Source organism: Grus americana, chromosome Z (assembly GCF_028858705.1).
Source record: "Grus americana isolate bGruAme1 chromosome Z, bGruAme1.mat, whole genome shotgun sequence".
Lineage (NCBI taxonomy): Eukaryota > Metazoa > Chordata > Aves > Gruiformes > Gruidae > Grus > Grus americana.
In genome coordinates, this window is record NC_072891.1 from 42323867 (window position 1) to 42350632 (window position 26766).

General features: G+C 36.7%; 1 protein-coding gene across 3 annotated transcripts in view; it reads left to right on the plus strand.

Annotated features, from left to right (window-relative positions):
* Positions 1 to 26766, plus strand: part of VPS13A (vacuolar protein sorting 13 homolog A) — a 109950-nt gene that overhangs the window by 17818 nt on the left and 65366 nt on the right. For all 3 annotated transcript variants that reach the window (XM_054809220.1, XM_054809221.1, XM_054809222.1), the window contains exons 13-29: positions 251 to 422; positions 794 to 856; positions 4357 to 4492; positions 5177 to 5271; positions 6078 to 6220; positions 7527 to 7728; positions 7818 to 7932; positions 10611 to 10747; positions 13825 to 13957; positions 14748 to 14865; positions 17129 to 17267; positions 21613 to 21697; positions 23381 to 23553; positions 25080 to 25236; positions 25617 to 25696; positions 25941 to 26000; positions 26078 to 26234. In XM_054809220.1, the coding sequence (XP_054665195.1) occupies positions 251 to 422; positions 794 to 856; positions 4357 to 4492; positions 5177 to 5271; positions 6078 to 6220; positions 7527 to 7728; positions 7818 to 7932; positions 10611 to 10747; positions 13825 to 13957; positions 14748 to 14865; positions 17129 to 17267; positions 21613 to 21697; positions 23381 to 23553; positions 25080 to 25236; positions 25617 to 25696; positions 25941 to 26000; positions 26078 to 26234 (2165 nt within the window). The remainder of the gene's footprint in view (positions 1 to 250; positions 423 to 793; positions 857 to 4356; positions 4493 to 5176; positions 5272 to 6077; positions 6221 to 7526; positions 7729 to 7817; positions 7933 to 10610; positions 10748 to 13824; positions 13958 to 14747; positions 14866 to 17128; positions 17268 to 21612; positions 21698 to 23380; positions 23554 to 25079; positions 25237 to 25616; positions 25697 to 25940; positions 26001 to 26077; positions 26235 to 26766) is intronic.

Here is a 26766-nt window from a genome sequence, read left to right on the forward strand (position 1 = left end):
ACACATATATTTGTGAGCACTTTTTGTACAAGATTACTTTTTAATTTTAGGAAATAGCAACCTGTCAACTTTGTGTGGAAAAAAAAAAACCTCTTAGGTTTCTCTACTCATCAGAAATGTGATATTAAACAAGGGATTTCACTTTTTCACCACTTGAAGTTGCATTTAGTGGGAGTCTGCATAGCTCTAGGTGTCTCTTCAATATACCAAAAGAAATGTAAGCTATCCTTCATTCATCTTTTTTTTTTAGGTGGAAATATGTTATTTATGGCATCCTTGAAGTAAATGTTCAACCTAAGCTCCAAATGTGGTCATGGGAACATATTCGCTACCATAGGAAACAAGTGAAGAGCTATAAAGAGATGTATAAAACAAAGATAACATCAAAAAAACCTAATGAAGAAATCTTAAAATTGTTGGAGGTTAGCCATTTTCCATTAAAGGCTTAAATATTGTTCATCTTGCTATTTTCTTAAACTTAAGTGTTTACATGTTCCTAAGTCAGTAGCAAGTTAAAATAAAATTTTCAGTGGCCAGACTTGCAACTTCATCAGTACCTTTCTCTGTGAGTAGTATTAACAAATACATTGGATAATTTTTTAAATTAGTAACTGCAGTGAAGGAAAAGTTAAACTTATATGCTTCTCTTTTCCAGGTTTATTTTAAGCTTTCAGCTTGAGCAGATAAACTTGGGTTGCCCTGAAATAGGTGCTTGTTGTCATTTCCTATAAAACTGAGCCATGAAATCTAAGCAAATGAAATTGTACAAAAATAATTCTCACTTCCTTTCTAGGAATTCGAAAAGGCCTTGGATATTTTTAACATCACTCTAGCAAGGCAACAAGCGGAAGTTGAGGTAAAATTTCATCATTTAAGTGAGTCTAAGAATAACTGCAACATGAGGTTGTGGAGATTTTAGGCAGATGCATTTTAGTTCTGGTGACTGAATTGTGCGTCATAGAGTCTTTCTATTTTGTTTGTTATTATAAGGCATAGTTAGTTTCAGCTTGTAAGTAAGCAAAAATTAAATAGCTCCATGTACTGCTTCTTCAAAATAATTGATCTGGGATAAATTTCTTTCCACTTTTGGTAAGGAAGATGCACTGTGGAAAATACGGTCAAAGAATAGTAGGATAAGTCAAATTGGAAGCGATTATACCCAAACCTGTGTGGTTTTTTTTTCTCCCCCCAACAGCCTAGACTATTAGTTTATTCCTTTCCTTCCTGATACCCTATTATGTAGGAACACCTGTATGTGTAGTATGTTGACCTTTTGTTGGCAAAAGTTATTCAGAATACAGCAAATGCAGAATACCTTTAAGTAGATAATTGTCACAAGACTTAATTAAGTCATTAAGATAATGTGACTTGAATATTTACACTTAATTTGTTAGCCTTGTTTTTCCTAGGTTGATGTACTGCTTAGTTTTTAATGTAGTGTCTGAGCAACATTCCAGGAGACTGAAGTGAAATCTATAGGTTTTCTGAAATCTGTGAAGGGGTCTTTCTCCATTAATAATGAATGTGACTAAAAAGAAGCAGAATATGAAGTTTAGAATCTGAAATAATGTATTGATAATATAACTTCATGAACGTCAATCATTTCTTATGTCAGTGCTTCAGAGAAATTTGATTTTAATTTTTTTTGGTGGAGTATATTAAGTATGGTCTGAACTCAGTTGCTGCAGTGATAAATATGGTGCTTCTAAACCAAGACTCTATAAACAGGAATCCATAAATGCGATTTTTCCTTCTAGTTGTCTGTATGTACATCCACATTTGGATCCTTGTATGATCATTATTCAGAGTTTTACAGAACCAGAAGACACGTTCATATCCCTCTCCTTCAGTTGTTTGGCTGAATTGGAGTGCTTTTCACAAGAAGGGGGTTTTTTTGTTTGGTTTTTTTTTAATTCTCATTTAATTTTAGCATGTTTTTATCTTGTGCTGTATTGGTTTCTTTTTCCTCCTACTTCTTCCAAGGTGAAGGAGATCCCAAAGAATTTCCTGTCTAATTTTATTCTTCTTTTCTCCAGTGTGACCATGCTACTTACAAAAGGTTATGTCATACTACATTCCTGACAATCTTCCAGTCCTGAGTTTTAAGACAGGTTTCTGTAGTGCTTAGAAATAGGTTGCAAGCAAATGAATTTTCATTTGTTTGGGCTTTAAGCCTTGCATTTGCAAAGTGTTAGAAAAGCATCTTGAAAGATCTGCTAGCTAAGTCTCTGAATTTATTTCCAAGTATTGAAAATCAAATCACAATGATTCTAAACTGAGTTCTACCTCCATCTATCTGTCAGAATCTCTCTTGTTGTTATTAGGTCATACATCTGAAAAAGGTGTCCAAGGACTTGTAAGAGGCAAATCTGCTACTAGCTTGGTATCCTGACAGTTAGCCTTAAGTTTACTAGGAATGTAAAGGAGCACCCCTTAAATGTGGGTTGAGTAAAGCCAGATAAAGGACCCTACTGTTTGTTAAACTGTTTGTTCATTAAAAACATACCTTAGAGTTGAATTTCAAGGACTTCCTTTTCTCCAGACCTTGAAATCAAGCTCCCCAGAACTCACATTTGTGAACACAGTACCATCTGATCTTCTGGGAACTTTGTGGTAAGAACTTTATATTCCAAACCTTAGGCCACTTTTTAATCTTTATCACTAGTGCCCAAAGTACCAAACACCAGCTTTAGTGAGCCAAGAGCATCAAGTCTGTGTATCAGATTGCTTGAGAAATTTTGTGCTTTCAATCTAGAGAAGACTTTATAAAAGATTCACCTAAATCAGAATACAGGATGACGCTCTTGGTTCTCCCTGTCTTTTAGTCAAAACAGTTTACCTTGCTGAGTAATCTTTCCACAAATTATGACCGTATTCATTACTAAACCATTGTAAATGGAGAGCAAGGAAAGCTCAACAGGATTTCTTCAGGAAATTTCTTTAGTTCCCACACTGCACAAATGTTTTCTTCATCCTTGCGGAAGGATGAAGTTCCCCTCCCTTCTGTCTGTAGCCGTACTTACCTTGGACTCTGGTGCCAGCTGCTGCCTCAGACAAGTAGAGAATGATAGTTTCAAGCATCACTTATTCTCCATGGCAGTTGTCCTTCAACACCAACTCCTTGGTGTCCTAGAAACCTAATTTCAAGATTTAACAGCCCTTTTTTCTGAGGCTCTGTCCATTCTTTCCTTGGACCATTCACTCTGTAACATCTGCTTGATAGCTTAGTATCCTTTATAAAGAGGACTTTGGAGGATTTTGTTTAAACTTTTTAAGGCCTTGTGTTTAGCTCACATTCTGCATCATCTCTTTGAGATGAATCAATAGTATCAGTTCAGAAGCCTGTATGTTTCTGTGGTGAGTCCTACCTTCCATTGGCCTGTAGGTGGATAGATGTGAGGAGTCCCTAAAAAGTTCTGATTTATAGCCAACTGCTTTCCCTAATTGTGTTGCAGTGAGATCTTGGGATTTTTGAATGCTGAGAAGGGATCGCTGTCTCACTCACTTTGGGTATCACATTCACTAGAGCACCACTAAATTCAGGGTTTATCTGCAAGTGTTTATAACTTTTCAGATCATATTAGTCATGAAGAAAAATAATTAGTTTCTGTGGTCCACTGTAGTTTTGAGAACTACTCTGTCTCTTAAATTGCCTGAAGGTCATTTGCCATCCCTTTTGCCAAACTTTTAGTGATCAAGTCTGGATGAGGTTTGCACCTGCTGTGATGACCCAGTATTGGAATCATCACTGGCATTAGGCAGGACATCCACTAGTTGTTGAAATAATGAATGTGGGAGAAGGAAGATCTCCCTTACTGTTATAGCTGTATGTGTCAGATCCAGGAATAGTTTTCTGTATGCTTTGGAGTAAATATTCTACTACAAGAGTGATGATTTTTTTTTTTTAAATTATTGCTTTAGAAATCTATCTTGAAATGAAGATTATAGGGATCATTTAAAATATCACCCGTGCTGGCTATTTAGTTGCTTACATATGTATTTTTAATTATTCCTTATAAGTCCATTGTTGTAATGTAGAGCACTGTATAATATTGTGGATTTTTTTTTTTTTGGTGGTGAGAGCCGGAGAGAAAATCTGCTATAATAAGAAATATGTATTAACTTAAAATCAGCTACCTTTTGCTTTCTGTCTTTGTTCATATTGGTAGTTGATTTTATGGAAGTGAGACTTGGTCTGACAATGCACTGTCACTAAAAAATAACATGTTGCCTTTTCAGTGGTTATCTAATGATGTTTTGATGTATTAGAGCATGCCTTGGGCCTGTATTTTTCTTAGGAAAATGAAGAAAGAAGCATGAAGAAAATGACTTGTTTGAATATTTTTTAAATTTCAGGCAACTAAGGCTGGATTAAAAATCTACAGACCAGGAGTAAAACAAGATGATGAAAATTCTGGTGGCTGGTTTAGTTGGATATGGAGCTGGTCAGGTGAAAAAAAGGATGAACAAAAACCAGAAGTAAAAGGTTCAAGTATGTTCATTTATGGGTATTTTTTTCTAGTATTAAAAATGACTTGTTAGAATAATAGGTCCCTAGCAATGGAACTTTGGGCTATGGGATTGTTGATATTTACATTTTCTCTTAGCCTTTTTTTGCTGATGAAGTTGTTAATTGCATATTACAGAAGTATCTTACAATTCCTTCCATAGGTCTTTCTGAACTCTCTTTAAGTTGTGCTTTCTCCTGCCACAGTTTTCACATTTGTCTGCGTAGTGTACTGTGTATGGGGGTTTGAAGAAAGAAAACAGTAGCTAGAAAGCAGTAGCAGTTAATGGAATGTAAACAATTTTACTTCCATTCATTTTATAATTTGGCTATTTCATGCAATGCATTAGAGTTTGATTCACTTAAGTACAGGGCACCTAGTAAAGGTTGTGAAACATGGAAGGTAAATAAAAAAGACTGTTTCTATTGTTAGCAAGCTAGGAAATAGAGTAGGTTGGAATAAAAGTATAAATGCATTTTAAAGCATGTTTTAGAAGACTCAAAACTTTGCTTTAAACCTCAGTGTTTTTGCTTTTACTAGTTCAGGACAATGTTGACAGTGTCTATTTATTGTATGTTATAGGCCTACCAAGCACTGGAAAGTGTATAAGAGTATTTGCATTTTTCAGATACTATATTGAGTTTAACTGACCTCTTGCAATGTGACAGGTCTTGAAGAGCTGATGACACGTGAAGAGAAGGCTAAACTTTATGCAGCAATTGGATACAGTGAAACAGCTGTGGATCCAACCCTTCCAAAATCAGTAAGTCATAACTGACTGTGATACCAAACAATTGGTAGTTTTAGCTACTAATAAAAATCTAATGATGATAGAAAATTACTTATTGAATTACTTAGAGCTCTGTCTCTATATTTGAATACTGTTGTGACACTCTCTAATTAAGTTACTGCATGCTGGCATTGTGCAGGGCAGAGCGTTCTTAGATATAGTTTCAGGAGAGTGGTTATAGAGCTTACTTTGGATATTCTGAAAAAGTTCAGAATGAAATTTTGTTCACTCAAGCTAGAATAGAATCATATAAGTAGAGTGTTGTTGTTTAAGGTATGAAATGCTTCATATATCCTCTTATAGTATTCAGAAACTTTTTAAGAAAATGCACTAAGTGATTTGCTGGAATCTTAAATATGATTGATAGTACCTGAGGTAGAGTTAGGTGAGTATATAAGGAAAGAAGTGATTGAAGGACTGTAGTGGGGAATAGCAACATTTTTGAACCATTCAGAAATAGTTTGATAAGTCATCTTTATGTGAGATACCATGAACAGTACAATGGACTGCCTTCCCGCTCTACGTCAGAGGCCATTTATCTCAAAATGTGGTGTAGAGACGCCAAAGACCTGTGTTTGTAAGCATAGTCTACTCTTACTGTAACACTGCTTCTTTGTAATAACCATTGGGAATGACTTTTACACCAGCTATGATACAAGCTATTTATAGCACTGGAAAAATAGTATCAAACTGGTATTTGTGGTTTTCATCTCTTCATAAACTGTATGGAAATGTACATTAACATGTTTTATCCACTGTTGTTTTTCCTGCATATCTAGTATGAAGCCATGAAGTTCTCTGTGAAGTTATTAAGCATGTCTATATCAATAAGAGAAAACAAGCAAAGTCCTGAGCTGGTAGAATTTGCATTAACTGGCTTGAGTACAGTATTTACCCAACGACCAGGTGCACAAGCAATAAGGTGAACTTTCTCTATCAGACTGGTTTTTTGCTTCTCATGAAATGTCAGTGCTAATGCTAAAAGGCATTTTAAGGCTCTGTTACAATGTTTAACTTCCATTTTTCACTGTCATTTCTTGTGCAGTTTGAGAGCAGAATCATCCTGCAGCTGATGGACAAAGTGAATGAATATTCTTTCCATGATTTAAGTTCTTTCCATCTTCAGAAATTTTTGTGCCAACACAGATTTTTCTCCTTTTTTTTCCTTTTTTTTTTCCAGTTTAACATTGTTACATACAAGCAATCCAGTTATGAACTTGTTTCTTGCTTTGAAAATTTACTTCTTTTGAAACTTAATCTGGGCAAGATGATCTTGTAACTGCTTGTGTGTAGGCATTTAACATGACTGAAAAGTTCTTGAGTTTTCAGTCGAGCTTTTAGGTTTGCAGAAGAAAGCTGTAACTGATGATTTTTAGCTTGGTTTTGTTCTCTCACAGGAGATAATGAAAAGCAGCGATATGAAATATTTTATTTTCATTTTAAATGTAATGACTTAAAAATCTGGGGACAGTGGCCTTCCTGTTTTAAACCTTGTCCCCTCTACTCTGGGGCATATTAGTATAATCTATGGATGATACGAAGATACTGTTGATCTTGCAGCTTTTCTGTTTGTTCCCCTGTACATCTAAATGGCCCTAATAATGCTATCATACTGAGAAAAAAGGAAGAAAATGCTAGATTTTTACAGTGAAACACTTCCCTTTGAGTGTTGGGAGAGAAAGATCTTCAAGAGAGAGCTGTTAGAAGTGGACAGGGTATTGAAAAAAAGAATAAACCCAACACCTAAAAAATACTTCCTCAGAGTAATGAGGCTATTAATCCTGTGCTCCTCTTGTGGTGTTTCTTTTATTTCTCTGTGCTGGAACCCTTTCCTCTCTGCTGTATCTCTGTTCCCCAGTATGAACTGTACCGTCTAATTCCTGAGCTCATACTACAGAATTCCCGTTTGCATGTCGCTGCCCTGCCCTGACGCCTGTCCTCATGCAAAGTATATGAAATGAATAACTTGGACCCCGTTTCTTATTTACTCAAGGGTGACTAATAGACACAAAAGTTAATGAAATGGAAAACAGTTAACACATGGATATATGTGTTATATCCCTAGACTAAGCTATTTATATTTGAGGTAGAGTAGGGTTGTTGTTGTTGTTTGGTTTTTTCCTTTTTTTTTTTTTCTCCTTTCAGCTCATTCCTTATAGTCTTACCATCTAATTGTACCTAGCCAAATGGATATTATATCTGAATGTGCTATTTACCTTTCTTTACAGGTTTGAAACAAAAATTACTTCACTTGAAGTTACAGGCATGTCCCGAGAAAAGTGTACACCCTGTCTTCTATCTTCTCGAACGGTCTATTCGGACAAGAGTACCTCACTCTTAAGCATAATGTTTGAGACCAATCCTTTGGATGAGAAAGCAGATCAGAGGCTTAGAATAGAATCACAGCCACTGGAAATAGTGTATGATGCGGTAAGTAAATATTTGAATAAGTTATACATCTTGAAAAATCTTACTTAATAGTAAATATGCCGTGTATTATTTTTGCTTTATTTTAATAGATGACAATAAATAGCTTAGTGGATTTCTTCAGGCCTCCGAAAGATGTACATTTAGAGCAATTGACATCAGCAACTCTGATGAAGCTTGAAGAGTTCCGTGAAAAAACATCAACAGGCAAGTGCTGCAAGCTCTTCAAATTGCACACTGGGGCAAATTTTAGATTCTAGGAGTATGAAAATATTATATCTTTCCATATGGAGATGCATGGATCCAAGTCATAGCGTTCTAACACAACACCTAAATAAGTTGAATTCTTCACTGTCATTAGAAAGCATTTGTTCTAGGTATTGGATAATTTTATGTCTGTATCTTTTTCAACTTCAACTTCCTTTCTAAAATATGCTCCATGCCCTGAGGTACTATTTTAGTATTTAATCTGTTGTACTCCGTGCAGAGTTCAAAACAGTTTGTTAGTTCCAGTTTTTCTGGTTTGTTTATATAAGTATCTAAATGGCCTTAATTGTTTCATACACTTTAAAACCTGATACTGAGATATTGGTCTTCTAATGAAACTGCTAAATCCTTTACAGAGTTGTTGCTTTTCAGGACACTATATGCCTTTGCATATGTGTTTTCCACTTTATTCCTCGACGAATGTTGATTTTGATTTGGATTGACTTAGATCAAGTCATATAAACTATATTTATCTGTCTTCCAGTTACTCAGTATTAAAGTCTTTCCTCTAGTTTTCATTTCATCTTAGCTTTTTATCTCTAGAGATCTTAGATTTTGGCACATGAATGAAAATAGTGAATACTTTTAAGACTAGCACAGAGATCTGGGGAATTAACTTGTTCCAGTAAGGATGTCTGAGGCTTTCTAGATCAGAGGTGTGTCTAGTGCGGTGTCGTGTCTCTGGCTGTGAATGGGAGAGGATGGTAAGGGGAGATTTCATATATAAATTCTTTTAAAAAAAAATTAAAAATAAATGAATATTTTTTAACCTCATTTAAATTTGTAACCTATTAATATTTAAATTTTACATTTAAAAATCTGAATGTGCAGTGATAATAAGTGAAAGAAGTTACAGAAAACTCAGATATAATGTATATTTAATCGGTTGCTTTTATCAAGCTAGTGTCAGGAATGAAATCAGGCATCAATTATATTTCTATGCATTAGTTTATCTGTTCTTCTTTGACTGAACTGTTTAATTAAGGACTAATGTCAGATTAACCAGTCAAAGTTAAGTGGATCAACTTGCTTGTCTCTCCTGTCAGAAACTTCTCCAGCAATACTGTATATATTGATACCAGAGTTCATTCCTGAGATTAATTTGATAAACATTTCCTTAGATTCAATATGCTTGGTTCTCTGCTCATTACTGAATACTCTGGTTCTGATCATGATTCATTTTTTTGTGGAAATATGACATCATGCTACATGTCTATTATACTTTAAGCATAGCATTACTTTAGAGGTACATCTAATGACTCTTACCTTTACAAGAATGATGAGTTGCCCATAGTAATCTAAATGCTTGTTCACAAATGAGAAGCCTGATGAAAACTTCTAAAAGCATGCTGTGCATTGCTTGTAAAATTTAGGCTGAAACTTACAAAATTACCAGGGGAAGATGGTATTTTACATCTTTGTTGGCGACATGGACAGTGGGATTGAGTCCACCCTCAGCAAGCTTGCCGATTACACCAAACTCTGTGGTGTGATCGACATGCTGAAGGGAAGGGATGCCATCCAGAGGGACCTTGACAGGCTCGAGGGGTGAGCCCGTGTGAACTGCATGAAGTGAACAAGGCCAAGTACAAGGTCCTGCACATCAGTTGGGGCAATCCCAAGCACAACTACAGGGTGGGCAGAGAATGGTTTGAGAGCAGATTAAGCCCTGCAGAGAAGGACTTAGAGGTGTTGGTGGATGAAAAGCTGGATGTGAGCCAACAATGTGCGCTCACAGCCCAGAAAGCCAACCGTGTCCTGGGCTGCATCAAAAACCAGCAGGTCGAGGGAGGTGATTCTGCCCCTCTACTCCCCTCTTGTGAGACCCCGCCTGGAGTACTGCCTCCAGCTCTGTGGTCCTCAGTACAAGAAAGACATGGAGCTGTTGGAGTGAGTCCAGAGGAGGGCCATGAAGCTGATCAGAGGGCTGGAGCACTTCTCCTGTGAGGACAGGCTGAGACAGTTGGGGTTGTTCAGCCTGGAGAAGAGAAGGCTCCAGGGAGACCTTATAGCAGCCTTCCAGTACCTGAAGGGGCCTACAGGAAAGCTGGAGAGGGACTGTTTATCAGGGAGTGCAGTGACAGGACAAGGGGTAATGGGTTTAAGCTGAGGGAGGGTAGATTTAGATTAGACGTTAGGAAGAAATTCTTCATTGGATATAGACAAGGTGTTGCAAATAGACATTCTCTATATCCAATGAAGGTTTTAAACTAAAGGAGGGTTGATTTAGACTGGGTATAAGGAGGAAATTTTTTACAGTGAGGATGGTGAGGCACTGGAACAGGTTGCCCAGAGAGGCTGTGGATGCCCCATCCCTGGAAGCATTCAATTAAATTTCTGAATCCTCAGAGCACAAGGGGTTAACTCAGCAATTGCCAAGTTGTAGTACACATTCCAGTTCTCCTCATTACATCTCTGCTCAGCATGAAACTTTTTTGGATTTGCATGTGTCATGTTACTGTCTCTACTTGTCCATTATCAGTGTTTGCTATCATCATTTCATCTACTTGGTCCTTCAGCTCATTTAAAGTTAGGCTTGAATTTCTTTTTATAGCTTCTTTTAATTCCATAGCTTCTGTAGGTATTACTTTATATTTACTAATTATATTATTTTTCAGGTTTGTTGTATGTTATTGAAACCCAGAAAGTTCTCGACCTCAAAATTAACCTCATGGCTTCATACATCATTGTTCCACAAAAAGGATTCTATGACTGTATGTCAAATTTACTACTTCTGGATCTTGGTAGTCTTAAGGTATGTATTTACCTAATGAAGTAACTTACTGAAAATGATAGTTCAGCTTTTATGTGATTTCCAGTTTCTTAATATGTACTTTGTGGTACTGGTTAAGTCAAAGTTCCTCTTGCAGTTTTATGTATTAGGTTTTTCTTTTAAACTGTTTTCCAGGCAAGATAGAAATTATTGAACTCTTCTCGGTAGTTTCTTTGAACCCAAAAGAATTGTTAGAAAATAGTCCTCCCCTGGAATGAAACTACTGTTGATAGTTTGAATGTTATGTCTAACAACTTTTTACTTTGGAATATCAAATAGTAAACTTTTTACTTACATGATTAAATGGTTGTCTTATTTTTAATAGTACTATTATTCTTGTTATCAATCACCTTTTGGTCATTCAGTTTACTTTAAAATGAGAAAAGTAAACATATTGGCAATTTATAAAATAACTTGGATAAAACTGGAGATGTTTGAGATACTTCATGCAAGGGAAAAGTTAAAAAGGTAGTATAATGATGTATTTAAAATTATAATTTAGCACTATAAAATCATAGAAGAGACTGATCCTACATATCATTAGCAATCTTCTTACTCATTGGCGAACTTGTATTCATTCAGGACAGATGATCTTACATGTATACAGGCAATTTATTTTTTTTTTTAAACTTGTACTCTGGGTAAGAATGATTCTGCCACTTACTATCTGTTTAGACGACCTTATCTGCTTTTTTCATAAGAATTTGTTTGAAAGCTTAAAATCTTGCTGAAGTGAAGTAAGTTTTCTATGTCTCTGCCACAGACTGGCTTTCTGAGCATGGGGGTTTCAGTTAGAATCATAGAATGGTTTGGATTGGAAGGGACCTTTAAAGGTCATCTCGTTCCAACCCCCCTGCTGTGGGCAGGGACACCCTTCACTAGACCAGGTAGCCCAAAGCCCCGTCCGACCTGGCCTTGAACACTTTCCAGGGAGGGGGCATCCACAGCTTCTCTGGGCAACCTGTTCCAGTATCTCACCACCCTCAGAGTGAAGAATTTTTTTCCTTATATCTAATCTCAATCTACCCTCCTTCCGTTTAAACCCATTACCCCTTGTCCTGTCACTCCATGCCCTTGTAAACAGTCCCTCTCCAGCTTTCCTGTAGGCCCCTTCAGGTACTGGAAGGCCGCAATGAGGTCTCCCTGGAGCCTTCTCTTCTCCAGGCTGAACAACCCCAACTGTCTCAGCCTGTCCTCATAGGAGAGGTGCTCCAGCCCTCTGATCAGCTTTGTGGCCCTCCTCTGGACTCACTCCAACAGGTTCATGTCTTTCTTGTACTGAGGACCCCAGAGCTGGACGCAGTACTCCAGGTGGGGTCTCACTAGAGCAGAGCAGAAGGGGAGAATCACCTCCCTCGACCTGCTGGTCACACTGTTTTTGATGCAGCCCAGGACATGGTTGGCTTTCTGGGCTGTGAGCGCACATTGTTGGCTCATATCCAGCTTTTCATCCACCAACACCTCTAAGTCCTTCTCTGCAGGGCTTAATCTGCTCCCAATCCCTTCGTCCCCCAGCCTGTATTGATAGGTGGGATTGCCCTGACCCATGTGCAGGACCTTGCATTTGGGCTTGTTAAAAAAGAATATATCAGGTGCTTCAGAAAGTGGAATTACTGAAAACATTGCTGTGTAGATACTAAAAATAGTTTGGATTTACAACCAGATCACTTATTTAAGTGACTAATAATTTTATCAGCTCTTTTGAATGCTTGTCATTTGTAGGCACTTATATATGAGTTCAGTAATTAATCTGTGTGTTGGTTGGGTGCTTGAGACAGCCTACTAGATCCAGTGGAGGGGGGGAATAGAACAGCCTGCCTCCTCTATTCCACCCATGGGAAGTTACTCTCAGTATAATACATAGAAGAATACATTTCAAAATCAGACTCCAGTAAATGTGTCAGATTTTTTCCTGAAATGGATGATTAATTTTCATAGTGAATGTGACTCTTGGATTGGTTCCTGTCCTTTTTTAGAAATTAGAAAGGAAGATGAAGGAACTGGGCAATACCAAAAGAGAAAAGTTAGATGCTTCTCAGCATATGATTATTAATTCTGTATTTACTTTGTGTAAGATATGCTTAAGTGAGATGTAAGTATTTCGTTGAATGAGTATGTTTAATACAAAACAAATACTCTCTTTCCCTCAGTTATATACTGGATAAGGTCAAGCCCCAAGAGGGAAAATGGCACATAAAATTAAAAATGTATCTCAATGCAGATACATAAGTGGACTTAATTAAGGTTGCTCAGGCAATATTAATTTAGTAATTCTGAATTTTCAATCTGCAAGTTACTTTTTATGTTTGGTAGCACTGGAAAAAGAAATGCTGTGTCTTAGACACTAGTATTTAAACCTGTTTCATGGTTTGGAACCTTATCTTAAATATTATCTGGATCTGACAAAACCAGATATGGATTCATTTAAGGATAAGGACAGCCACATTTCATCAGAGTTGAATAGCAGAGAGGGCGCATACAAATGTGAAATACCGAAGAAGTATGGGCATCCAAAAGCTGAGTTAAAGGGATATTGACTGATATTAAAGGACATTAAACATTGATGATGAACAGTCCAAACCCCCTTTTCCCTTTTACTCTGTTTGACTAATATGTAACGGGGTAATGCCACAACTAAATTCAACAGGATTCAAAAATAACTTTCATGTTTCTGAGGTGATCAATGCAGTAATAGTTTTATATATAAACCCCCCAAACAGTTATTCTACTGATTACAAAGGGGCTGAGATTTTACACTTTGGGCTATGAGTCACCTATTAAAGGAAGTTACTCTATACAAAATATATTATATAAAACTTCATAGATTTTAATTATTTTTTTATTTTATTTCCTTCAAGAAGTAGTAGAGTTTAATACTTGTTAATGTATTTATATAGGCTACTAATTTTAGTTCTCTGCTGTGATATTTGTAAGACTCTATGCCCTTATAATGAGGACTTTAAATTTAATCTTTTGTTGTGGTAGGATGAAGTATTTGTAGAATTAGAGCTTTTAATGTTTTTGAAATTGACTTATGCTTTTTTGTGACTGTTTTTAAGATGAAAAGCAAAAGCCGTTCTGATTTATCAGAACTCAAAGTAGGACAAAGCACTATTGAAGATATAATGTCAAGGGCTTACGACAGTTTTGATATCCAGCTCAGCAGTATACAGTTACTGTACAGCAAACATGGTAAGTATTCATGAAAGTAATCTTTCTCTATATGAGTAAAAATATTTTGGCGGTTGATGTGCTTTTTGTATTTTTAACTGAAGCAGCGGAGAATCTTTGGAACGTACTTCTTTAAACTCATGTTCTAAACTCAGTCCTATGAACATGTTATGAATTTCTAAAGTATACCTTTAGGCCTTAGATTCCAACCTTAGTTTTTGCTAAATAAACTAACTTAGAAATAATTCCTTATTTTTGAAGATGTCTCACTTAATTTGTTGCATAATAAATATGAGTGTAATTTATTTATGGTGTTTTCCTTCAGTGCCTTTTCCTTGCTTCCCTCCAAATTTAAAGCAGAATCTACCTATAGTTGTAGGCTTCATGATTTTGTGAGGGTAAAGAAAGGATCAGAATCCCTTATTGAAGGAAACTTAAAAGTTTGGGAACTAACAAGAAAGAGTCAGAACCAGAGCAGTCTTAAGCATTTATTTCTTAAGTTGCTGGTTCCAGAGGGGAGTACAGAGCCTAAGCTCCCAGTACCATCCATGTTAAGAATTGGGCCCTTAGAACTCTGCAGCATGGGTTGGGTAGGTGTTTAGATGTGAACAGTAGAAATTATTAAGTAGTCTTCTATGTCTGAAGTTCAGATCTTGTATCATATATGTATATTGATAGACCTGTAAAAGACATTGCGTTACTTGAATTTTAGCAATATATATACTAATTAATATCAGGTACTTCTGTGATATGTGTAATGAGAAGGAATCTCTTTCAATGTTTAAAGTGTAGGTTTTCTTTGCTCTTCTAGATGAGAACTGGCAAGAAGCTCGGAAGCTGAAATATTCATCTCAACATATCTTGCAGCCCTTGGATGTAAAGGTGGAATTTAGCAGGGCTATGGTTGTTACAGATGCAAGAATGCCCAAGTATGTGGTTTTTTCCTATTTTGAAATTTTATGGAAAATGACTTTTTTTAGGGGAAATAAAGAAAATCAAGGATCTAATTATACTTGTGCTGTTTTACATCAGCCATGTGTGAATCTTGGAAAAAAATTACCTTCATCAAGAAAAATAGAGAGTAAACTCAAGAAGTTTCCAGATACTGAAGAGGTGATAGAATGTTATAGTGTTATAAGTATGTATGATATGTTTAAAGATTTTTATTAATGATATTAATACCTGTTCTAATTAGGTCTTTCTAATAGCTGCGTTTCAGTTCTCGCTGGAAATTCTGAGGAGCAAAAAATCTGAACTTAGAAAATCTCTTTTATAAATGTCACAAAAGTATTCTGAAAAGTAATGTACTGTCATACTCCCTGTCTTTCACTGAGGTTATTCATCTTGTTACTTACTAGAGGTCACTTCTCAGGGAAACTGCTCATAATACATTGAGTTTGCACTTAGGCCTATTTAGCAAAAAGCCTATTGGTTATGGAAATTCTACTCAATCAGAAGATAATGTATGTTAGTATTAATGATGAAACATTGATACTAAAGATCACTGAGTCAAATGGCAAAAATTAACTTTGCATATATTTTGGAAAACGCATCTCCAATAATGTCTAATAAGGACACTACTACCTAAAAAAATCTGATCAGTTTTGAAGTAGTTGCAGTTTAGCACATTAATGCATTAGAAGATAATTTGGTTTATTAAGTTGTTAATAAGAATCATATTCTTCTGCTATGACAAGCTAGCATATGCTTATGTCATTCTTAACACTGTTGGAAATTCAGACTTTAGCTAGGCACTTCAGAAAATTAATGGCAGAAAAATAGACCTAGACTGTTGCAGGAAATTGTTTAACACAGCACAATCAAGAGGCTGTTTCTGAAATAAAAGAATTACGAATAATCTAGGATTTGCTTAGGCAGAAAGAAACCCTAAAAATAATGTATCTCACCAGTGTTGTGTATTATGAACACAGATCAATGATTGCATGGTGTAATGGTGCCACCTTCTGGAAAGCTGGGAGGTCAGATTCTGAATTCTGATGCTTAACAAAACGTCTTATTCTTTCCCTCCTTACTTTTTCTCTGTTTGATGGAGAAGGTGAGATAAGGGAAATACAACTCAGAGGAATCTGTCTTTTTATGTCATAAAGTCCAGGGAGGGAAAATGAGATTTAATTTCTTTGGTCATATAACAGAATGTCATTTTAATGTAGTTTTGTAATCAACGTGTCTCCAAGTTATGCTAGTATAACCTGGATTAAGGAGAGTCTGCTCTTAATGACAATACCTGTTGCAGTATTGTAGTACCACCTGTCTGTCTTGGCTACCAAGTGTGCTTCTCCTTTTGTGTCTAGACTGATTCTGGGAAATAATTCCCTAAAGGATATTATTTCTGTGTTCTGAATTCTCATATAGTCACTTACTTGACAGTAAATAGTTTCTGCCAGTGTCTAGAAACCGGCAAATTTTTCTTCCACTGAGATAGTAATATTTCTTGGAGATCAGCTGCTGCTTCTTTCTGAGTGCCTGCACTGTCTACAACTGTAATGAATGACACAGCAGTTTGGTATTACATAAATGTATACCACAGTGAATTACTAATCATAACTAATACTTTAACCTGCGCCAAGAGCAAGTAACCATTTTGAATCTAGCATGTTGATACCATAACTCAACAACAGCTGAACTTGTTAATTTTGTATTTGGTTCAGTCTCCAAATGCTTCCAGGATGTATTCTGCAGATGGTATTATAATACTCTAGAGTCATCTACTAGTCTTGAAATGACTGGTACAGCAGCTTTTTACCTGATGTTGGAACTTTGACTTTTCTTTAAGGGCTTGCTGCTCTTCGTTCTTGCTTTGAGCTCTTTAATGAAGTCTGAAAATCAGGAACTTCTGTATAGTATACATCCGGTTAGGATGGTATTGTGATTTATTACAAGTATTTAAATTAAATATACAAAGAAGAGGGAACAATTTCTCATTGTGAGGAAAATATGCTGTAGCCAAATCAGAAATAATTATTAGTAGAATTTGCAGTCCTGATCCACAAGACATTGTATCGAATGGAAATATAAATTATGTTAATAACTGGGTGTTTGCTGGTTAACTAACTCTTCTATGTGGAACAGAAGTTACATACATATATATACATATGTATTGTGTGTTTTTCAGAAGAAAATTAATGTAAATTTTGAATGAAATAGTTGTAAGATAACTTTGCTTGTTTACAGGTTCAAACTGTCTGGTCAGCTGCCTTTACTTTCTATCCAAATATCAGACCAGAAGCTGACAAGTATCTTGGAGCTAATTGATAGCATTCCTAAGCCAGAAAGTGCTCCTGCTACCAGTTCTCCTCCAAAAATAACTGAGGTAAGGTTTTTCAAAAATATTTCATTAAGAATTTTCAGAAAAATACCTTCTTGCTATTAGTATTGCAGTTTTGAAAGCATTAGAAAGTGGCAAACAAGCATTTACTTAGTACCTCTTGAAAAACTTAGCTAATTCTCTAAAGCTACAGATATTTTGCTTGTTAGTTAGTTAGTTTATTATGATCTTTAGCCAATAATTATGGAATAGTTGTCCAGTGGTTGAATAAAAAGACCCCAGACTTTTACTACTCTGGGAATTACTTTGTAGTTCATGTTAATCTTGATTAACAAATGTATTCGCTTTTGTTGAGGATTAGTTTAATTGTACCTTCAAATTTACACATGTATCAGAGTGCTGCAGAGTTCAGGTTCAGGTATTTTGTTTAGCAAAGAAAAGGTTGAAACCTTGGAATTTTTAAAGTTGAAGTATTACGTGGATCTTAGACAGGAGTTTAACTTTCAAAACCAAAAATTATCCACTCTCTGTGTCTAATGTTGGCTAAACAGTGCCTGCCTGGCAAAAGTGGCAGCTTCATTTCAGCTGACTTCACTGCTCTTCCCAGCTTTTCTTTATTCAGTTATACAACATACCTGAGTGGGTGGCAGTTCTGCCTTGTATTTCTAAGGTTTAGGAGCATGGAGTGAGTTCTCTCCCTACTTCCCCACCCCCTTTCCTTAGTGAAAATGGTTCAGGTCACTGTTTTATGCTTTCTGAATTACTATTCCTGAAAAGTATGTTTTACTTTTTGATATGAACTGTTTTTACAAAACTAGAAAATGAAATTTGAATTGCTAATTTTTAACATCACTCTAGTCTCTGTGATCTGGCTATGGTTTATGTATCTTTAATGCAGTTCTATCAATTGAACATATGTGAAGTCTCAAGGTGAAAGACAAAACTGGGCTATCAATTTTTCTGTCATTTGTAAATACTTCTAATTATCTATTATTTAATTTTTTCTGTACTTGATTCTAAAAGAATGATGGTCATATTTGTGGCTTGTGGGTTGGGTTTTTTTTAAGATTACTTTATCTTTCCATCTTTATACAAATTATTCTGCCCTGTTCCTGATAGCTGTTTTTGCAGTTTTGGTGGTGTTTTCTGTAGGTTATGTTAGCAAAAAATATTCAGTAACTGTAACTGCACAGAACTAGCCATGCATACCTGTTGAAAGTATATATAGAGTGAAGATGATTGTCCTTCAACATGTAGTTCCTGCAGTCTCTTCAGTGGTGATGTTAAAATCCTAGCTAGTTCTGACCTGCTCTTTCACTCTTGATATACTAATAGTATCCCCAGCCAAAAGCTGCCCCAGTCTCTGTTTTGTTCCACTAATCACAAACTTTTTTCAAGGATAACTGATGGGATTTTAGTTTTACACAAATAAAATATGCACATGTAAGATGATTATCCTGTACTTTGTAACATTGCCTATACTTGAATTTAATTACAGAATTCAACTATTACATTTAAAATATTTTTAAGTTACTTTCATGTGCTTACTATTACCTCTACATTACCTGTGAAGTACAAGATGAGGTGAGAAAAGATTGTTGAGCCAGTGTAAATGTATTTGCATTATCTTCACAGATTCACAGATTGGTAAGGGTTGGAAGGGACCTCTGGAGATCATCTAGTCCAGCCCCCTTGCTAATGCAGGATCACCTAGAGCAGGTTGCACAGGATCGTGTCCAGGTGGATCTTGAATATCTCCAGAGAAGGAGACTCCACAACCTCTCTGGGCAGCCTCTTCCAGTGCTTGGTCACCCTCGGAGTAAAGAAGTTTTTCCTCATGTTCAGACGGAAATTCCTGTGTTCCAGTTTGTGCCCATTGCCCCTTGTCCTGTCACTGGGCCCCATTGAGATGAGTCCGGCCCCTTCCTCTAGACATCCACCCTCTAGATATTTATAAGCATTGATGAGATCCCCTCTCAGCCTTCTCTTCTCCAGGCTAAACAGACCCAGCTCTCTCAGCCTTTCTTCATACGGCAGATGCTCCAGTCCCCTCATCATCTTTGTAGCCCTCTGCTGGACTCTCTCCAGGAGTTCCCTGTCTTTCTGGACCTGGGGAGCCCAGAACTGGGCACAGAACTCCAGATGTGGCCTCTCCAGGGCAGAGTAGAGGGGGAGGATAACCTCCCTTGACCGGCTGGCCACACTTAATGCACCACAGGATACTGTTGGCCTTCTTGGCCACAAGGGCACATTGCTGGCTCATGGAGAGCCTGTTGTCCACCAGGACTCCCAGGTCCTTTCTCCGCAGTGCTGCTTCCCAGCAGGTCAACCCCTAACCTGTGCTGGTGCCTGGAGCTGTTCTTCTCTAGGTGCAGGACCCTACACTTGCCCTTCTTGAATTTCATATGGTTCCTCTCTGCCCAGCTCTCTAGCCTGTCCAGGTCTCGCTGAGTGGCAGCGCAGCCTTTTGGTGTGTCCGCCACTCCTCCCAGCTTAGCACCATCAGTGAATTTGCTGAGGGTACACTCTGTCCCCTCGATCAGGTCACTGATGAATATGTTGTAATAGGAGCAGACCAAGCACCGACGCTTGGGGCACACCACTAGATATGGTGCATCCACATTAAAACCTATGATTAAACCTATCTGCTTAAGCTTCCTTCTACTGCAGAGCTTGACAGACTCTAATTGCTGGTATTAAATTCAGTGAATTTGAGTGGATTTGCTGCTTTGGTGGTGGCAGATATACTCGCATGCTTTCATCCTTGTAGCTGAAATTCTTCTGAGCTTCATTGCCATCACATCACTTCAGAACTGAAAAGGATGTGAAATCCTTTTTCAGAGCTTTGCATGCGAACTTTGTTCTTTACATTGTTTGTTTGTGGAGGAATTGTTTTTGGGCTGCAAAAACAGAAGACTCTTCAGAACAGATCCTTGTAGGGTTTTGCACCCAGCACCTTTTTCTTGTACTTAAGTACAAGACGACTGTCCACTTTGGTGTGGAAGGCTTTATTTGTCATGATTTCATACTGTGAAGTCAAGATTCACGGTTTCTTCTCCTTGTCTTCTTACAATGTGAAAGTGTTACAGATGACGCACTTTCACAGTTACAAGACTCTTGGAGACTTGCTGTATCTGTCACTGATAGAAATGGATATATTCTGTAAAGTCAAATTATGTAGGCTGGAAACTGAGAAGAGAGACTGTTGAAATGTGAAGAGTGAGATGAAAAATGGAGCCTTGGAAACAATGTTCAAAGATGAATGTTTCTTTGTTGCCATAATACTTAGATTTCTGTAAAATACTGTGAGTTACTGAATTATTGCATGAAACTGGGCTTTGAAAGTAGCAGTAACAGGGGAAGAAAAAAATCCAACACTACTGTCATTTGTGCAGTCAAGAAGAAGGGGCACACAGACAATGCACACATCTCTCCTTATTTTAATACTCTTTATAAGGTGCATGTGTACTAAATATGCACGTGGAACATGCAGATGAGAATTTTTTACAAATTCAAACCACTGAGAATACTTTCTGAGGCTTGATGGGAAATCTGGCTTTGGTCATGTCATGGTTTTGCCCCAGCCAGCAGCTGAGCACCATGCCGCTGCTCGCTTACTCCCCCACATTGGGATGGGGAGAGAATCAGAAGGGTAAAATTGAGAAAACTCGTGGGTGGAGATAAAGACAGTTTAACAAGTAAAGCAGAAGCCATGTGTGCAAGCAAAGCAAAGCAAGGAATTTCTTCACCAAAAGGGTTGTCAGGCATTGGAACAGGCTGCCCAGGAAAGTGGTTGAGTCACCATCCCTGGAGGTATTTAAAAGACGTGTAGATGTGGTGCTTAGGGACATGGTTTAGTGGTGGACTTGGCAGTGCTAGGTTAACGGTTGGACTTGATGATCTTAAGGGTCTTTTCCAAACTAAATGATTCTATGAAGTCTAGAAACAATTCTGTCTGCTTTAATGTTTTCTCTAGTTCTTTTTTCTTTTTCCCCACCTGCCACTAGTATCAAGTGATTTTTATAAAGAACAGTTGATCTTTTACTGCTTTCTGAAGTTGCCATACTGTAGTCCTGTGAGGGACTGGGCTTTGTCTTTCCTGAGTTTTCATATGATGTGCTGTTTCTGTCCATCTTTTGATCTGTGAAGTTGGATGTTTGAACCTCATTGCTGTGTTTCCTGATGTATTCTCTCGGTAGCTAGATGACTGTGCAGTACCTGCTGCTTCTACCTGATTTAAGCGTCATTTCTCTCCATGCTTTTAATTTTAGTAATGTAAGTGTTTGACCGTAATGATTTTCACTTAAGACCAATTTCATGCAGCGTATGTGCATGCAATAGCATGACCAATGAATTCAAGCAAAAGACTTTACGGTATCTCTTGTTTCAGGCTGCAATATCCCCTGTGCTCTCAGCACCACATTTATCACAAGGTGTGTTTCCTGTTTTGGATCTTCATTCATTTGCTGAGTCAGGTAATGTGATCTTTTTTAAAGTCTGATTTAATAGACACGGCAAGTCAAGCTTTTGAGTTCATTGAATTAATTTGTTTCTTTTGGAGTAAGCAAGCATTTGTGGCTTCGTTTCAAGTTCTTGGAGGTTGAGTAGTGTTATATTCTGTACAGGTTATTATAATTCAGTCTGTACTAAATATTTGTGTATTTTCTCATAGCAGTAAAATGTTTGGTGGGATGGGTTTGTTTATTTTTGCCTTTGCATATGTTACTACAAATCTTTATATAGAACATCTGAAGTAGTATGTATGTAATTTTGTGCTTCAGTATGTACTTAGTCCTCTGATGATGGTTTTAATTATTTTCTTCTGGTGAAGGATTTCTCTCCTCCTTTGCTAGATTTGTTTAAATTACAAAATACTGAAACAATGACTGTTAGAAACTACTGTGTTGTTACAAACAAACATCATTTCCGCTTCTACAGAATCAAACAGATTGGCTGTGGCGAAACTGGTCATGTTTAATACTTGCTTGCTGTTCAAACAGTGCAGTTAGATTGTAACATTCCATCTAGTAGCTACATTTGAAAAATAGTCAAATATATCAATCACCTTTGTCATGCCAAAACACTCAAGTGGAGAAATAGCGAACAATCTTTTTCTCCTCTCTCAAGTTAATGATATATGTGGTTTGCAAACACTAGCAAAGTTGTCAGCAAAGTTAATGTTTACATCTACTTTATCACTTTAAATTCAGTGTGTACAGTACAGTAGTACAGTATTTATAGAAGTATGTATTTGTGCATCTTCATCTATTTTTTGAATGAGTTCCTTTAAGTGTCCAAAGGTAGAAAGTATCTTTCAAATCTGAAAAAATTAGGGTGACGTGAGAGCGAACACTGGCAACAATTAATTTGAAAAGTAATAACTAGAGTTAGAGTCATAAAGTGTTTTGGGTGGGAAGGGACCTTAAAGACCATCTAGTTCCAACTCCCCTCCCATGGGCAGGGACACCCTCCACTAGACCACGTTGCCCAACGCCCCATCCAACCTGGTCTTGAACACTTCCAGGGATGGGGCAGCCACAGCCTCTCTGGGCAACCTGTTCCAGTGCCTCACCACCTTCACAGTGAAGAATTTCTTCCTAATATCTAACCTAAATCGACTCTCCTTCAGCTTAAAGCCATTACCCCTTGTCCTGTCACTACACTCCCTGATAAACAGTCCCTCTCCAGCTTTCCTGTAGGCCCCTTCAGGTACTGGAAGGCCGCAATGAGGTCTCCCCGGAGCCTTCTTTTCTGCAGTAGTGCCACTGATAGTGAAGCAAAGGCTTCTGTACGGTCAGCAGCCATCAGACCAGCAGAAGAGTTATTAAGTTATTAGTACACACCAAAGGCAAGATGAGACGTGGTTTGTTCTGTCTTTTGTACAGCCAATAGTGAGAGAATGCTGACAAAGGAGTTAGCTGGCGAGAACTGATTTATTACGATGTGATAGAGGGAGCTGTAGGTGTGAAAAGTTGTGGAGGCAGGAATGGAGATAATTATAGAAACAGTCTTTGGTTGCTAATTATCAGCTAGGTAATCTTCCCATACCTGTACATTTAAGTTTTCATAGATGTAGACATAAAAATTCTAGGTCATATTACTGCAAAATACTGGCTTTCTAAAATATATATATAATGTTGTTGTGAATTAATCCTTAGAATCAGAAGAAGAATTTTATGATGCTCTAAGTAGTCCTGTGGAAGACATGCCATTTTTTGAAGCCCCATCTGGTTCCCTCAAGCGAGCTACCAGTACCAGGCGAAAAAAACTACGTAAACAAGAGTCTTTGAAAAATATGACAGAATTCCAGCTAACATTTGAAGTAGCTGAGGTAAAGTTACTTTTTTTTTTTTAATTTCGCTGAAGCGCACGTATTTTTTCCCTGTTGTGTTTGTGAATTCATGTCTGCAGAAGTATTGATTCCCTATTTCTTGATGAAACTATTCTGTAGAGTTTTTTTCCAAGTCACAGTTGTGCTTCTGCATCCTTGTCATCACTGAAATGCTTTGATTTATCCACTTTATTTCCCAACTCATTTTATCACTGAATATCTTTTACCTAATAATCACTTGAAAATCACATTATATATTTGTTTTAGGTTAAGATGTAGTTTTTGACATCTTTTTTCCAGATACTGCTGTGGTCAATGGGAAAACTTCATTAATGCTTAATCTTGTAACAAGCACCCTATTTTTCCACTCCAGTTTTTCCCAGACTGTGTTGGCCTCACACCTAAATCTGTAACATGTGCACTATGAGGTGGTTTATGCTTTGTTCCTGCTGTTTTAGGCTTAGGGGAAAGAAAAAAAAAAAAAAGAGTATTTTAACCAAATGCAAGACACTGTTTCTAACTGCATCAGTTGGTCTAGTAAAAGAAATGGCCTCTTACCACTATTGTTACCTTTATCATTAGACCATCATGGCTACAACAATGTTACTGCTGCTACTCATTGTGTAACTTAACTGAATTTGTATGGTTTATTTGTAAACTTTACAAATTCTGTTTTAGGGTAGGGCTCACAGAATGGCTTCAATACGTCGTAGCTAGCTTGCAACATATCTTCTTATATACTACACCTTACAGAAAGTATAATGACAAATAAAATTGAAATGTCCTGTTTTTTCTGTGATAACAAGACCTTGTTTAAGAGCTACTAGTCTAAAGATAGATGATGTATTTTATTTTATTCTCTCATAGAAACTGTCTTACAATCTATAAGAAAAATACAATTGAGAATCTATTAAGAATCACCTTCTTTGTGTTTGTTGGCTTTATAGTTTAAAATTACTTGCTGGGTTTGGTTTTGATTTTCCCTGTTTGCAGAGAGCATTGTGTGGAAAGAAAGAGTTCATATCTCTGTTTTGTTTTGGTTGTGAAAGACAGATAACAACAGCACAGCTAGGTATTTATTTAACAACATCTTTGTCATGCGTGGGTGAAAAAGTAAGAAATCCTCTCGCCTGATATTCAGCTTGGGAATCTAACTCTTACCAGAAGCGTTCAAAGAAATTCCAGTGAAAGCAGTAAACTCTTTATGCTGACTGAAAATCTGATTTTTTGACTGGGTTACTAAATCCTTTACAAAGTGGTTTTAAAAAAATTAGTTCATCTAAGTGTAACTTTGGTATTACATGTGTGTGTTTCAAGTTTTTGTTAAAATAGCAGCAAACAGCATTCTAGTAATTTTGCTTGTTGAACTGTTTATTTTTTCCAGGGGATTTGCTGTAGACAGCAAAATGATCAATACCCATTAACCAGTACCACGTATGTAAATATATAATCCTATATAAAAACCAAGAGGATAATCCCTTACCTTTTTTTTTTCTGGTTTTTTTGTTTGTTTGGGGTTTTTTTAGGTCTTAATTAAATTATGCCGTCTTACTGGTAATACCGAGACACCTGTGCTGCAGCTTGATATTGTAGGGTTAGGCACTGAACTTAAATTAAGAACATTTGACATGACTGCAAATGCTTTCCTTCGTGAAGTTTGTCTGCTGTGCCCAGAGTATATGGGTAAGTATTTATAGTCTGATAAAAAAATTATTCACAAATAACACTGTGAATTTGTCTTCAAAAAGCCTGTAGGGCTTTCTTTTGCCAACTGAGGAAGATTTGCTTCCTAAATTAAATGGGGGGGCTGGGAGGGAGGCAGAAGGAAAAGTAATTCAGGAACTCATTATCTTAATAATGCTTTGGTAAATACGTTCTAGTGCTGATGATTTTAATAGAGACATTTACCTATTCTAGGTCCACAGAAGAGGTTTTGTGATTAAATAGTAATGACAGTTAGTAGCCTAGTTTGTAGTCTACAGATGATTAAAAGAGTTGTAGAGAACTTACCAATAATTTTTTTTTAAAAAAATAATCTTTTTTATTCTTTTGGGTTTTTTAAGATGATAATGACAAGCCAGTTTACATAATTACTACTTTGGATAATATAGAAGATGATCTTCTCACTCTGGAGTATGTAAAGGTGAGACAAGAGCAGACCTTGCTTTTGAATCATAAACGTTACAGTATTACTGAGCAGTTGTTGAAGGTTTTTCCTTACTTATCATTCCTTAGGACATTGAGTGTCATGTGCAAAGTCTGTCTGCTCCCAAAACAGATTAACTTGTACACCTTAAGTTGTAGTGGTTTTTGAAATAAGTTCTCTCTAATCAAATTTGCAAACTTGTCCTGATTTGTTTGTTTTACATGCACTTTTGGTGGAATAGGCTGATATTAATGGACCAGAACTGAAAACTGCCTATCAGAATGTTCTACAGAAAATAAAGGTATGATTTTTTTTTTAAGATAATTTTCTCATTATGGGAAGAGAGGCATATTGGATAAACACAATTTGTTCTTTTAGGTGAACTTTTCATCTCTAGATGTTCATTTGCATACTGAAGCTCTGCTGAATGCTATGAACTATCTGAACAATCTTCTACCCAAACAAGAAACTAAAGTTGCAGAAGAACTGGTCCATGAAAAAATAGAGGAGAAGAAGGATGTTCTTAAGAAACTAAGTAAGTTTCTTTATGCTTTCCCCCCCCTCTCTTCACTTATTTAAACAAGGAAGAAAACAGACATATTTTCTGATTTTGTAAGCCTGTCAATGACTTGAAATGAGAAATTTTGTTTAGGGTATATTTACTTATCAACTTCACAACCTTTTTTAATTTCAGTGGTAAAAAGAATGTTAGCCATCAGAGTACTATGGACTAGCAAGGGTAACCTGGGTGTAAGTCTGTAGATGAGAAATAACTGTATAATTAATGAGGCAAAGTAGATACTGCAGCTGTTGACATTTCCTAAGGTAGAAATACTAAGCATATTTTTTGAAGATATGTGTTCACATTCACTTCAGTCTGCACTGAATGGTAGCTTACTGGCAGTGATTATGTTCCTAATGGTGCTCTCGCATATAATGAGAAAAGTATTTTTGTATTACAGCATTTATGTGGAAAAAGTATTTATGAAAAGTAAGGAAATAAAAAACTTTATAGATTAGAAAATTTAGCATGAACGTGAAAACTTTTTTGATAAGTGTATTAAATA